The 14908-nt window shown below is 49.5% G+C and overlaps 1 protein-coding gene across 3 annotated transcripts in view; it reads right to left on the bottom strand.

Moving 5' to 3' along the window:
- The window catches only part of MICALL2 (MICAL like 2), a 34840-nt gene that overhangs the window by 16311 nt on the left and 3621 nt on the right, over positions 1–14908 (bottom strand). For 2 of the 3 annotated variants that reach the window (XM_073362036.2, XM_073362037.2), the window contains exons 2-4: positions 8538–8586; positions 3580–3721; positions 1021–1208 (exon numbers count right to left, since the gene is read on the bottom strand). In XM_073362036.2, the coding sequence (XP_073218137.1) occupies positions 1021–1208; positions 3580–3721; positions 8538–8586 (379 nt within the window). Of the gene's footprint in view, positions 1–1020; positions 1209–3579; positions 3722–8537; positions 8587–9276; positions 9467–14908 lie in introns of all 3 variants that reach the window. The other variant, XM_073362038.2, reaches the window with a different exon arrangement.

Below are 14908 nucleotides of genomic sequence, written 5' to 3'. Positions count from 1 at the left end.
CTGAAAACATGCCAGGCAGTCTTGTCTAAACTGGACCATTCAACAGCAGCAAGCAAATAGGAAAAAAGTTATCTACAGGGGGGACTGAATGGCTCAGGAGCCCGGCAATGGGACAAGGAGCCTTTTAGCACAAGGTCCCTGGAACAAATCCAGCCCTGGTTGACAGCAGCCAGAAGCCACTGCCATCAGAACGCTATCTGGTGGCAAATCTAAAACGATATAAGTGGTCCCAGTTAAGTTCCTAGAGGTGCTAATACCATTTAACAAACCCACCACCACAACCAGGACTAATCAGGATCCTTGCTGACAATCTCACCAGCAACACCAAGGACCGGGTGCACCGTGGAGAACTTGGTTATTGCCATGTTTTGCTTCTTTTGTTAAAAGATAAGAGGAGGTGGATTCTCGCTCTCTTTGGTGTTATAAATCTCTGTCACTAGCACACCTGTTGCAATGCTGCACATGATTAGGGTCTATACCACCACATTCTAGTGCTTGGCATCATTGTGGCAAGCCTCTAGATACCCCACCAAGTTTGCTCTTGTATAGACGGTAGCATTTGTCACTACCCTGGACTCTCGGTACAAATTAACGTATTAGGACATACAGCATTACCCTAAGGGCAAAAACACATCAGTGTTGAGAGATTTTATGCTCCCCCTTCTTGCCACCAGACAGCACACACCCCTCCCTGGGCTAATTTAATCACCAGCACAAAGAGCATCTAACTCAGGGTACAGAGCCTGGATCTATCAGTTGGGTGGCATAGCCACTAGACAAGCAAGGAGAGTCCCAAGTCCAATTGCCATCTGATTGAACATGAGCTTGTTGGTAACCATGCAGATGCCCTCTCACCAGTGGTAAGTAGGGCCTCCAGGTTTAATCCCATAATGGGAGAGTTGGTGGATCATAAACAGTGGGTCAGGACTCAATCCCCAGCTGGCTGAGGCCTTCTAGCCTGTCATGAGTGTCTCCAACGCCTACCAGCTGGTTCAGAGTAGGAGAATCCTGTTTTCTTACCGATGTCACTGGAGGATTTTCCTTTGGCAGATCCTGCCCTGGACGTGCTGGGTTTATCTTGGCTGCAGCTGGTGGAGATGCTGGTGAACTTATAGGAGTCAGCTTGATAGGTTCCGAAATGGCCTTTTTCCCAGGTGGCTCCTCGCTCGATTCAAAAGTGGGACGCTTGATTCCAGACAGGCCTCCAACTGGCATAAAGGACAAGGAGCATAAGCCAGAAACATAGGCCTGGAAGTGATCTGTATTACAGTAATGTCTGAAGGTCCCCAGCAGGCCCCACTAGGTACTATATAAACACAGGGAAACCTGGGCTTCTCCACAAGCTTGCACCTGAATTTGGGGCAAGATGCAACAAGTGAGTTAACAGAGGAGAAGGAGGTGCATCCGGCAGTGGTAGCTGCTGATCCCTCTCCGTCTTGGAAGCGGCTGGGACTTTCTTAAAGGGCCATTTCTCTTGGGAAATTTGATGGAGGGAATGTAAAAAACACCTCTCCCCCAGGCTGGGCAAGTTAGTGGCCTTCAGCATGTCTATCTTGGGTGCTTATAGAACCCCCATTACCAAAATATGTGAGTGCCTCATAATCTTTAATGCATTTCCCCTGTGAGGTAAGGCAGTGCTGTTATCCCCATTGTACAGATGGGGAACTGAGGCCCAGACAGGCTGAGTGACCTGCCCATGGTCACACAGGAAGTCTGTGGCAGAGCAGAGACTTGAACTGGGGTCTCACAAGTGCTAGGGTAGGCCCCTAATCACTAGCCCAGCCTTCCTCCTAAAGTCAGTAGGCTTTTCCATGACAGCGTGACCAGAACTGGGAGGCACCATGGGAGCCACTAAGCAGAAACAAACAGGATTTAATAATCAAAGACTTGGGATGCATTCGCTAGATACGAGAGCGATTTCCTCTCTCTCTTCCTTGTTTGGGGGTGGGAAGGACTCCCTAAGGTTGCAATAAGCAGGGAGGGGAAAAGAGAACGGCCAAATGCCCCCAGAACTCCAATCAGGAACAGGGAACAACTGCAGGACAGCCCCCGGGAGGGGCAGGGCTAAGTTAGCTTTCCAGTTTGGTTATGACAAAGCCTGACTCCAAGTGGTAGGGCTGCTCAGCCATTTAGGCCATCCTGCAAGTGTGTTCTTTTCCCTCCACACCCCCACCCCTTTTTGAACCATATAGTTCTTCACGCTCTCTGTGGGACACAGCAAAGAATTATTCTAGCTGCAATTTTGGTTTTAAAGCCAAGTGAAGGAATAGCCATCTGAAAAAAAGATTCCCGAGAGAGCTGTAAATACGCCACGAGAGAGGGAGAGCGATTCATGGAGCAGTATGAAAGTGGCCTCCTGCAGAGGAGACTTCGGCAAGCTATCCAAACAAATAGCAAGTGCAATTTCACCGCAGGGACCAGCAGGGCCACAGCGAAAGGTCTAGATTCAAACTTCCCACTCCCAGAACCCAGTGCAAGCAAAGGGAACTTCAGTCCTGCTCTAATGTCAGTGCACAGCCTCAGTACATATTAGCCATTCCCTGGTCTCAGGATTGCAAAGAATGACTGGCGTCAGTGAGGAATATGCAATAAACAAGACACAGAAGTCAAGGGGTCACTGCCGCTGGACTTCAGAGTCTGCTGTGTGTCAGAGGGCACATTCCCCGCACGCCTGTGGGTTTGGACACACACACTTACCCCAATGTTCTCAGCGCAACTGAAACATTTTGTAGGACGCTGGAGGGTACAGAAATGTGATGTGTTTAATGATGTGGTAGGCGAGTTCCCCTGGGGGTGGAAGGAGAGACCCCAACCTGGCACAAAGCCCACCGTGCTGCACAAGCACTCTGGCTGGCGTTCACTTTTTGACATGGATTTAAAAACACGAGACAAAGAACGAAGTGGAGGGTGGAGAGAACATTCAGCTATTTGAAAAAAACCTGGTTTCATAATCCAGATCCACATTCTCCAGCTGGAGCTCTACCTTCCTAGCCATTCACACCCCAAATGTCACCTCTCCAAAATGTCCTTTGGAGAACCCATGAGTTTGGCTTCTCGTATTATTTCATTTGTAATAGTTCAAAGCCAGATACAAACCAGATCTATCATAATGTGCATGTAAATCCCGATGGATGGTAGTTAACATACACTCGGTTATGTGAGAATAATATTCTCTGAAGCCCTTAGGCCGAGTCTACGCTTAAAAGTTTTACTGTGGAACTATGTCAGCTAGGGATGTGATTTTTTACTGACGTAGCTAAATTGGCCAACGCCCTAGTGTAGATGCAATTATGCCGGTATAACCATGCTTACATGGGGATAGCCTATACACTCAGCTCCCACAGGAGCTTTTTGCCTAGGCGTGTCAACACTAAATTTCAGTCTCCAAGTTTCACATAAGCCCGTTTCCTGGGTGCCTGGGGAAGGTGGGGTGCATGCACACAGGAGATTTTAACAGCTATCTGATTTGCTTAAATGTTGACTGCTTCCTCACTGCAGACTGGTGGGCCTGGGTGGGAGGACCAGGTGGAATTCCATCCTGAGCAGGGTGCCTGGCACACCAGGGGATGGGCTACTTACTTGGTGACCGTCCATGGAAATAGTTATAATACTGGGAGACGTAGGTGAGGATGCTCAGCCTGTCTGGCACCCTCAGAGCCACCATATCCTCAGCATCCAGCAAGGCAGGAATGCCCAGCTGTTCTTCAGCCACTCGAAATGCCTGCAGTGGGAACAGAAGGAACAGGGTCTGTGCTAGCCCAATGACCGAAGCTGTCAGCCATCCATTAGGAGAAAGGTAAGGAAACACTGTAGCACACAGGCCCCTATTCCTCCCCGGGGGAACAGCTGGGCTAGTTCAGCTCCTACATCATACAGCTGTTATGGGAACTCTGACAGTCACGACTTCCAGCCACAAGATTGGGAAATTCAGGCTGACAGCCCAAAATCCAGCCAGACAGGCTGGTCCCAGCTCATTCCACTGGAACTCAGCTGGGTTTCTCCTGCTCTTCCTTGGGACTGTTTCGCTCTCTGTATACGTGTATGTGCCTATTTGCAGATAGAGAGGTTGCAGCCCCACTGAGCCGGATGTTATGGGTCTGGACCTAGAGGCTTGGCTTGCAGGTTTCAGTCCCGTTCTTAATGCTCCCATTAGTGGGGTTTTGGTAGGTAGTGATACTTGGGTCTTGTCTACATTGCAAGCTAGTGCACAGCAAGCCTGCGTGTTGTAGATTCACACCCTGGCTTACCATGCACTAACTCGCCACATCAACAAGCCCTTGGTGTTTATACACCGCTTTTCACTCCAAAACCTTTACAAACATTAAGCTTCACAATCCCCCCCGTGAGGTGAACGTCATTCCCTATATGACCAACAGGCAAGCTACAGCAGTAAAAATGAAGCCACTTGGCTAAGGCCGCAGACGGATCAGAGGCAAAAGTAGAATCAAAGACTTTCTGGCTCCCAAGCCTCTGCTCAAATCATGCATTTCTAATTCGGATTAACAACTTCGGGGCTGCCTAACATACCAGGTACCTGGGGCAAAAATTGCTCACCGGTGCTGCCCGGTGTACTAGTGCTAGGGGGACAGAAGGTAAAGAAATACAGAGCGACTTTCTTCCAACACTGAACAAGAGACTTCATTGGACCCAGGAAAAGAGCAATATCCCTGCAGCTACTCTGTCTCTCTCTGCTTCCCCGCAGAGCTTTGGCCAAGGCCCTTCTCCATCCCTCCTTCCTGGCTTAGAGAGAGAGAGCTCAAATACCCTCTCTGTTGGAACATCCCCTTCATAATGCCAATGAGAGATCAGCATTTCAAAGAGCCAGACACAGGGCTACAGCCGAAACAATGGATGAAAGTCTTAAAGACAGAGTCTAACTCTACGAGAGCCCTTCCTGTCTGGCACAGTAATATAATGGATCTGACCTACAAGCCAGCTGTCCCTGTTTAGGAGAGACAAACGACTTTTTTAACGAGCCAACTGCCCTATTTTTCATTGGGTCTTTCCAAAAACTCTTTAACTGGATGGTCAGAACACAGGCTTACCGCCAAGTAGTTATGGCGGCGTCAATTGTCCCAGGACGCACTGACACGGACAGGCCGTGCGATTGGTACGTCTACACTGCTGGTACACGCTCGTGCCAGGAAACAAAAAGATGCTGGTGGGGGACACACCTGTGTTTGTTGGTACTGGATCAGCTCAGAGCAGTACAAAAAGATACATAAAGACAGCTGTACTTCGCGGAGATAGAGCCTAAGAGGGGAAAAGGGCCTTCTGCTGAATCAGTGTGGTCAGTGCCTGCAGCACGGAGGGGTTCCTTGGCCCTCTCCCTTCCTAATACGGAGATCTAACAAGATCACAACCCACGGTGAGTTGCCACTATTCCAACTAACAGCCTGGGAAATGAGGGGCTTAATAATAATATTTATATAGCACTTTTCACCAGTCGATCTCAAAGTGCTTTACAGAGGAAAGAAGTGTCATTTTAGAGATGGGGAAACTGAGGCCCAGAAGTGACTTGCCCAAGGTCACCCAGCAGGCCAGCGGCAGAGCCAGGAATAGGTCTCCTGATTACCAGTCTAGTGTGCGCTCTCTCTCTCAATTAGACCGCACTGCCTCCTAGTAGTAGTGAAGGAAAATGAACAAACATCTTCCCCTTATTTACATATTTCACTTCCAGTAACGAAAAACAGCCTAACAGATCATTTTTGGCATCTGGTAAAAGCCACATTCTTCCTCGCCTCAAGACCTTGTATGGAGAGTTTCAGACTGGAACAGATTTTTCCAGTTGTATAATAAAGCCCCCCGAAAAGAAGCCTATGAGCAGCGAGGCAGCAGCAGGATCTGAACAATAGCAGAGGAAACAGCTGTGAGAGAAGTTAGTCCCATACGTGTCCCAAGACAGTCACAAGCTCAAGGAGAGCCAGTCTGGTGGTGGAGAGAGGCACGGGTTGCCCACCTGCTCTGTGTCTTATTAGCACAGGGACACGTTACCTTATAGCAACAGGAGAAGGAGGGAGGAGAGACTGAAAAAATAAAGGACATGAAGACGGAAGAGACCAAGAAATGGAGAAAGACACAGAGGGGGAGACAGACATGGGAGAGAAGAGACAATATGGACCCGGTGAGCGTACAGACATTTTCATTAATAAAACCAGCTGAGGCAGCCTGAACAGTTCATTTCACAGAGAGAAAGAAAAGAAAAAGAAAACAGCCAAGTTCCTCTGTGGAAGGGAAGCCCTCAGCCATGCACAGGAAGCTAACAACCTCCAGAACTTCAGAGCATCCTTGCTGAGCATCTGTAAACGCAGCTTGATGTGAATACTAAATGGGGAGGAGCGACTTCATCAGCCTGGCACTGCTATAAGCCGGTGGCTGGTACCCAGGAAAGCCTGCTATGGTAGTGCACAGCACCCACACAGAAACAAGAGAATTACCTGACTTCCCCTTCAGGACATGTCCTAACGTACAGGAGTGGAGACAGAGAGGAACAGAGCGTGAAGGTCTGATGGAGGGAGAAACAGGACGCGAAAGGTTGAGATGGTGGAATCGAAAGACTCAGACATGACTTCCAACCCCACATGAGCCCAGAGTTTTAAGGAGAGGACTCTCCATCTCAGGCACAATGCTGCTGCTAAGTCATAATTGAAACACCCTTACTAATTCCTCCGCCCCATGCCGCCACGCTCCCCCATGATCCTCAGCGTCTCTCACTCACACACACATTGCTTGTCCCCTGCCCAGCAGCTCACATTACACTTGGATGTGGGGGAAACCTGGGGCAAAGGCGGGCAAGGACATCAGGGGACAGTTCCCGGGGGAGCAGGATCAGATACACATGGTGTGGGGCCAGTGACTCAAACTGGACCACCACCTCTGCTGTCCTGGCTGCAGGGCCATGCGTCACCCGAAAAGGAGGTAGCTGTTTGGACTCGGAAGAGAACAAGAGACGTGTTTGTTCACATCCCAGCCTCACTCTAAGCGGCAGTGAAGCGAGCATGGGCCAGTGCCCGCCCTGAAGGGAACAGCAGCTGTATCTGCGGCCCATCTTTTATGGGGGAAGGCAGGAAAAATTCCTTTCTTCAAGGACTCATCCCACGCTTGGCTTTTGGAGCTAGCGCAGGGAGTGGGCGGGTGACCTGAGCTCTATTCCTTTATGGAGGAAGGAGGGAAAGCGCAGCCCCAGCCTGACCAGTTCCCAAGCTGGAGTAGCAAATCCAGCAGGGACAAAGGCTCTAGAACTGCCCCACCTTCTCTCAGCACATAACTCTGCAGGGAGAGAGGTGGGGGGACCCCCTTACCCTCTCTTGCCTCAAGCTACCTACCAAGTCCCCTTCTGATCTCTTGGAAGCAGCACACAGCCAGTACATTAATGCACCTCCTCCCCGGGGATTTCTCCCTCCTTCGACCCCCAGCCCTTCTGCCCCAGTCTCTGTGGTCTCCCAGCTTGGGCAGGCAGAGGGGAAGGGGGGACTTTCTGACTCCCAGCAAGGGAGTCCACGGCCACACCTGCCCGACAGACACACCAGGGGCAATGGGGAAACATGGGCTCGCTCCTTCATTACACAGAGCACACCACCCCCAAAGCCTGGCCGAGACGGCTGTGCAGGGAGCTCCAAAGAGGACAGGAACAGGAGCCATCCTACCAGTACCTTTACTGAAGAGCCTGTGGCAGAGGAGAGCTCAGCCATCCCCTTAACTCTCTGCTCCCATACCCCAGCCCGCTCTCCATTGCAGAGTACCTCCTGCAACTCCTCCTCCAAAGGCCCCACAGTAGCATGGCTAGTCTCCACTTGAAGCCTGAGCACTAGCTGGGTTACCAGAGAGACGTCCTACACGCCCTGGGGCAGCGCTCCCAGCCCTGGCTGCCCAAGGCACAGAGCACATCCTTAAAACCTGCTGATTCGGGGAGCAGCAACACATGCTGCCATTCCACCACCAGCCGGGCCCCTCTCTCTCTCTAGCAGTCAAGCATCTGCCTCCTCTACTCCTTGCAGTGGCATCTATCAGCACTTCACATGCAGAGAGCTGCACGCCCCACGGCCCTTCCAAAGTGCCTTTCCTCGCTGCTTGCTCCATAAAAGAGCTGCCCCGCACTGAGAAGCCGGTGAGGATGGAGAATCCGCAGGCCGTTCCATTGCACAAGCTGCCCCGCTTTTCATGGCGAGCTGGCAGAGCACTCAGTGCTGGGAGAAGACAAAGCCCCTGTCTGGGGATCCCTGTCTCAACAGAGGTGACAGGGCACAGGCAGTTAAGAAAGCTGAACGGCCTTACGGTGCTTTACCATAGCCGGGGAAGTTGGAAAATGTTTGCTAGAGTCACCAGAGCAGAGGCACGTAGAATAAGCCGGCGGGTCTGAGTGTGTCATAAACACGCTCCGTTCCCTGAGTTACTAGCGGTTAACTGTGATCTGCTCCAGGCATGGGCGAGTAGCAGAGCACCATGCAGAGACCACCATGCCACAGGGGAACTGGGGCTGCCCTGGGCACAGCACACCGTGGTTAACAGCAGAAAGCAGAACTGCAAATCCCACTTACCAGAGAGTTGTTCTCATAAACGTTTTCCTTACTCAGGACGTTGAAGTCTCTGAAACACGGAAGAGGAGAAAGAGTTTAGCTGGGCGTCGGTAATCCAGAGCACGCCCCTTCCATTCCAGCTCCCCGAGACCCTCGCAGCCTGGCTCTTTTGGAAGAGAGTGGCAGCTTCCTTCCTGCTTTGGCTGCCACCAGACATACCCCAGCAATTCCATCGGAGGCCAGGTCTACACTACAGACTTATATCGGTGTAACCCCATGGCTCAGGGGTGTGAAAAATCCACACCCCTGAGCAATGTAGTAATACCAACCTAACCCCTAGCGCTACGCTGGCGGGAGCGCTTCTCCCATCCACATAGCTACAGCCTCTCGGGGAGGTGGATTAACTACGCCGACGGGAGTAGCATCTTCACTAAAGACAAGCCCAGAGGCCCCTGTTGGTAAAGGCACTCCAGTATCTCCTGCGGACAAAGGTGTGAGCTCAGCACGGGAGACCCCACCAGCACAGCTGGGACTTCCCTGCCATCTGCGACTGGAGCACCGTTTCGGCTCCCTGTCTTCCAGGGCTGGCCATGCTGGCCACCCCACCCTCAGAGTGGGCTATGCCACGCCAGCCAAACATCGTGTACAGATTCACGGCTTCTGCAGTGCGGGAGAGGTGAAGGCTTTTACCTGCTGCCTTCATGAAACACTTGCTCCTTCCCCACACCCCCAAGGATCACTGCTGCCAGGCAGGACACACCTCTCGTATTTGTATCATCATCGCTGCTCCCTGAGGCACAGCATTCCCCTAATGGTCACATGCAGATCCCTGTGCCAGACCCAGAACTACCAGACCCTCAGAGACTTCCAGCATCAGAAGAGCCTTGGCTCCGGTCCTCTCTTCCTCCAGCAGCCTTGGCAGCAGGAGTCATCCCCCTCCTCCAGGAAAGCTGTGAATATCATGCACTTCTATGATACATTCACCTCCTGTGAGCTCATGGAGCAGCAGGTCCAAGTTCTGGATTCAGATCCTGTCTCTTCCCCGACCCCGTTCTCTGCTGTTACATGCTCTACCAGACTTGGGCCTGAGCAAGAAATATTTTCACCTGCTGTACAACACGCAGATTAAGAAAGCAGAAATCATTTTAGAAATCGAGTTTGCTTTCTATCAACGATCAAGCTACAGCTGAAAGATAGAGCTGTTGCTCTTCTCAACCTGGACAGTGGCTAGCCAGAGCCATTTTTATTACTACTCAGTTTCTCTCCAGTTATCACCATGCTACAGTTTTGGGGCTGAAAACATGCAGCAGAATGTTTATAGCATGAAGGGGAACTTCTCATTAATTACAAGAGAAAGAATTATTCATGTGACATTTTGCAAAAAATGTAGGCCAAAAACTTGGGTTTTCTTACGTTCTCAAACAGCCTTCCCTTAATACACACCAATTCACCTCACAAACTCACGCAACCGTTTCTATTTAAAGGGAATAAAGGACAACTATATGAAAAATCCAGGATAAAGCTGCCACACACAGTTCTATTTATAGCACAAATGCATGAGTTTATATCACACACAGGATCATTTGCATGACTGCTACTGAAAATATGGGACAAAGTGTGTCCTTTATATACTTAATACAAGACACGAACATTAGGCAAATAAGGGATGTCCCTTAAAATACGTGAAGGACAATCCCCTGCTCCAAACTTACAGTGAAATTTGTCCTTCAATAACAGAGGGGTTTGAAAAACACCAGTTGCCAACTTCAGATTTCAAACAGATCAGAGTGGGCTGTCTTTTAAATAATTTCCTTTCATCCAAGGCACAAACCGCCACCTCTTCTCTATTTCTTTCATCTGGATCCAGGGTCCCACCTTCCAAGCAGAACTGAGAGTTCACCCCCAGGAACTGGTGAGCCAGGCAGATGGAGAATGAGCTTGGGTTTGATGTCAAAATCCCACTTCTGAACTCCCCCAAGAAGTGCATAAAGACAAGGAGCAAGCCAGAATCCTCCACCCGCCAGGCTGGAGTAAGACTTGCCAAACCATCCCATTCATTCCTTGTCCCAGTGGGCTCCTGGGTGGGGATTTTCCTTCCTTACAATAGTGGCTTAAAAGGAGTATTTTATTTATTATTCTGCTCTATTAAGGAAGCAGACTGTATCACTGAGACAACAATTAAAATCATCCCGCTTCACCTCAGACAAACCATATGGGTCCCTCCTGCCCCCAGCCCAGGGAGCCAGTCAGTTACAATCCCTTCTCTCGCTCCCGCATCCCCACGCGAGAGCTTGGATCACGCCAGTCGGTACAACTAACACCCAAAATGCCAATGAAAACAACAAGCAGCTCTGTGCCATGGATAGCAGCATGCACAGCCAACTCTCCCCTCACTGCAGGCTGTTTTCTGCTCACACCCCCAGGAACTGCAAAGATAAATGTAAGATGAACATCAAAATCTGCTAGACTGTGGAATAATCTGCCAAAGGGACTCCTCGCTTGAGTCATTCAAAGCCAGGCTAGACAAAGCATTTAAGAATATACTGTAAGGGAAAACCCCAGCATGGGCAGGAGTTGGAGAAGATAACCTAGCAATTGTTTTACATCTCCAGCTTCTCTGATTTTAAGGAAGCTTGACATAGTGCTGAGGAGAGAGAGAGCAGCAGCTCAAGGAAGGTGTCCTCTCACAGCAAGTCCAATTAGACTGCACAGAGCAATGGAAAGCACCACAGAGCCAGGGCAAGCCCAGGCTTTGCTCTGTATCTTTCAACCTGCCAAAGCACAGATGTGGAAAATACAAAAAAAAATAAATCTCCGTGCCAGAGGTTTAAAATAATGCCAGATTCATTGATTTGGCATCAGTCACATTCCCCGTCACCTCCATGTCACAAGGCTGCATTTCTGAATTCCATTTACACCAGTGAAAGTGGAGACAACATCAAGGCCATGTGGGATGGAGCCTGGAGGTAAGAATTTGGGTTTCTCTCTGCTGAAGGATAATTGAAAAATCCGCTTGCAGTTCTCACTGAAGAGAATGTACACAGCCAGGCTGTTTGGCGATTGTTCCACATAGAGAGCCTCACTAAAAGGCACCTCTCCTCTTCATGCCATGTACCCCAAGCACTGTTTCTCTCATTGGCTAGTCATCTTAATGGCTAGTTTTATTAACAAGATTACATCAGATTTTTCCCTAGGGAGTTGATCTAGCTAATGCTCTTTCTAGTCTGTAGTATCAGTTGCTCTCTGGATCAATTTATCTATAATCTTACAGGAACAACATGAATACAAAGGGAGAACTAAACCGGACCACAAGATTTCTCCACTGAGAAGGCAAAGGAGAACTCAGTTCATTGGGAAGCGAAGAGATGCATTTACCAGACCCTGGTGGAAGGCTCGGGGCAGTGGGGAAGAATGGAGTTTGTTCGCTCAGGAAAGTACAATTTTAAGCCCCTGAACAAAGTTTTCATTCAGCTGGCTGAGATGGCCCCGCTCCCAAGGAGCTACTCCAGCCCTATCATCTCCAGCTTGCAGCGTTTGTCATGATCCCTCCTTAGCACATGTGTTTCCATAGGGAAGATCCTGTCTGCTCCTGCAAGCCAGTCATAGGATGCAACAGCACAATGGGATTCTGCAGCTGCTCACCTTGTGACTGAGAACAGGAAGCAACCCAAAGGCTGCCTGTGGAGAAAGGTCCAGACAATGCCCCGGGTCTCTACATGGGGTTCCCTGGGAACAGTGAAACCTTCCCAGTTCAAAGGATCCCTTGCAAGTAGTAAAGGCCCTATGACAGCAGAGGAGAAACCTGACCTGTTCCTGCACAAACGGGACTGTCTCTTGGCAGCCAGCTCTTCCACGCAGGACATGCTTGTGCTGGCTACAGCAAGGGCAGTGGAGCCCTAGGTTTCTGCCCATGCACACACACACACCCCCTACACACACACACACTCCTTCAATCAGCCACCAAGCTACTGGCAAACCAGCTCAAAGGCCATGGAGAATCAGCTACAGATAAAAAGACATGGGTGAAGCTCAACAAGTCTTACTTTGCTTAGGGCTCTGTGCGGCCTTGGCAATAGCCCTAAGCAATGGCACCTAAAATGCAAAGCCCAACCTGAACAGTGCTGAACTACAATCCATGCTCATCCTTTAGTTTGCTATGTAGAGGGACAAGTATGGATGAGGTAATATCTTTTACTGGAGCCGCCCAGAGAAACGGCTTCTGGGAGGACAGAGTCTGTTAGCCTCTCTAATCTAGTGGCTCCAGGAATGCTTTGGTTTGTTGATTTTCCAGGTAACAAGGAAGACAAGCAAATTGTATGACTCTGCACTTATATGCAAATTCGCTGCCGCAGTCTGATTGGGCTCCCCTTGCCCAATCCACTCCATTCCTGTCTGCCTCCTAGACTTGCTGTCCTCTATGGAGCAAACTCGCCTGGCTGCTCTCATTCCAGCTAGCTGATAACAACCATGCTAAGGTCTCCTGGAGAATAAGAGCAGACAGATACTGTTCACGGCTCACCAGTTCCAGCCATCCAATTCTACGCAGCCTGCAGCCTGCCAGGGGATTCCATACCCCCTCTAAATTCTCATATGCTGACCTTTTAACAGTTAAAAGAACAGGAGTACTTGTGGCACCTTAGAGACTAACAAATTTATTTGAGCATAAGCTTTCGTGAGCTACAGTTAGTTAGCAACCCGAGAAAGAATATCACCAATGGGCAGCAGGGAAGAGGGAAGGAAAGACGACAGAGCTTAATCAAAACCTTTCCACCAAAACGTCCCTAAAACATCTGGAATTAATACCAGAGAGCACGAATGACAGAGCACAGTTTCTCTGCTTTTCCAGACTCACTTATCAGTACAGACTCAAAACCCACTAACAGGACTAGCAACATATCACACCCCCAGCTGATGCCAAGGTGAGAACACTGCAGAGTTCACATCTTGGATCCTGCAGCTGGGAAGCTTCACCTTCTTCTGACAAGAATAAATTAATGCTCTGTATTCATTCCCCACTCAACATGGGCACAAACCTGCCTGGAGCAGTGCATGGACTGTGTATACAGGACGTTAAGAAATCTTAATCTATTGGAGTGAAAGGGGAATTTAATTCCAAATTCATTCAGTCCTGGGTTTCTTTCCTAACAAAGTCCAACATGCCCTAGTCTCCTAGAGCACGTGGGGAATGCAGTTCTAGTTGTATGCAGGTTGCCCAGTGCACAGAGCATAGAACCTCTTGCCATTGCTGCCTGACCTCAGCTAAATTTGGAAGAAGTAATCTTTCCCTTCACATGTTTTCTGGCAGGAAACAGGAAAAGGGAAAAGACGTTATATCAGCCTCCCCACCGACCTATGGACTGCAAACCCCAGAACAGAAAACCGCAATGTTGTTAAAGCTTTGCTGACTGCCTGAAGTCTCCTGCTACTCCCCATGCCACCCGGAGCAAGAAACTCCCTCTCCATAGCATACCCCCGGAGCTAAAATGTCATCTGTGTAAGCCAAGAGAAGAAAACATGTTGCAAAACAATCTCTGCAGATTTACAGATCAACATTCAATCCGTGATTTATAGACACGAATTAGCTCTGTTGCAAGGTTACCAAGCTCACAGATTTGCAGGAATTTAAAAAAAAAATCCAAGCTTCTGGAGCTTCCCATGGCCTCCTGCAACTTCCGACACCAAGCGTGTAAAGGTATCACCTCCACCCAGCAGCACCTTCACCTGCCAGTCGTACACCAGCTGCTTTGTTGTGTGACTCTGCTATTGTTAATATGAACAGGGAGACCAGTCCCAAAGGCCTTGTCATAATTTCACCTGCACTTGTCTGTCTGAGCACGGCTGCACCTGAAATGCTCTGCGGCAGAATTAAACCAAAAAAAAAACAGGGAGCAATCACAACAAGTGTTTGCAGCTTTAGTGAACAGAGAGATTTATTTAAAGTGTGTCTATCCCCTGCTTTAAACATGCAGCCGAAGCATTATTTGTACCCCCTGGACTGGCCAACAGGGAATTTCCCTGGAGCTCAGGTAGCCAATCCCCTGCCCAAGCGTCCATGTTTGATACGGTGTGACACCCATTCAATACAAGGCCAGCTAGGACGTGGCTAGGTCCTTTCTGAGTGTCCGGAAGCCACATAACCTGCTGCCACAGGCATTTACCATGTCACTGACTCTGGATTAAAGGCAGGCAGGGGAACATTTAGAGTCCTGCAGAGAACCTCCAAGACAGTAAACATGGTGAGGTGGCAAGAAGTAAACAGAGCAAGGCAATGGCACCTGATCAAATAATGGAGGAAAAACTAGTTTCAGAAAAAGAAAAGGAAGACTTGTGGCACCTTAGAGACTAACCAATTTATCTGAGCATAAGCTTTCGTGAGCTACAGCTCACTTCAT

The sequence above is a fragment of the Lepidochelys kempii genome, chromosome 10 (genome assembly GCF_965140285.1).
Source record: "Lepidochelys kempii isolate rLepKem1 chromosome 10, rLepKem1.hap1, whole genome shotgun sequence".
Taxonomy (NCBI): Eukaryota; Metazoa; Chordata; order Testudines; family Cheloniidae; genus Lepidochelys; species Lepidochelys kempii.
Note: the sequence above shows the minus strand (reverse complement) of the source record. Positions and strands in the feature narration are given on the sequence as shown.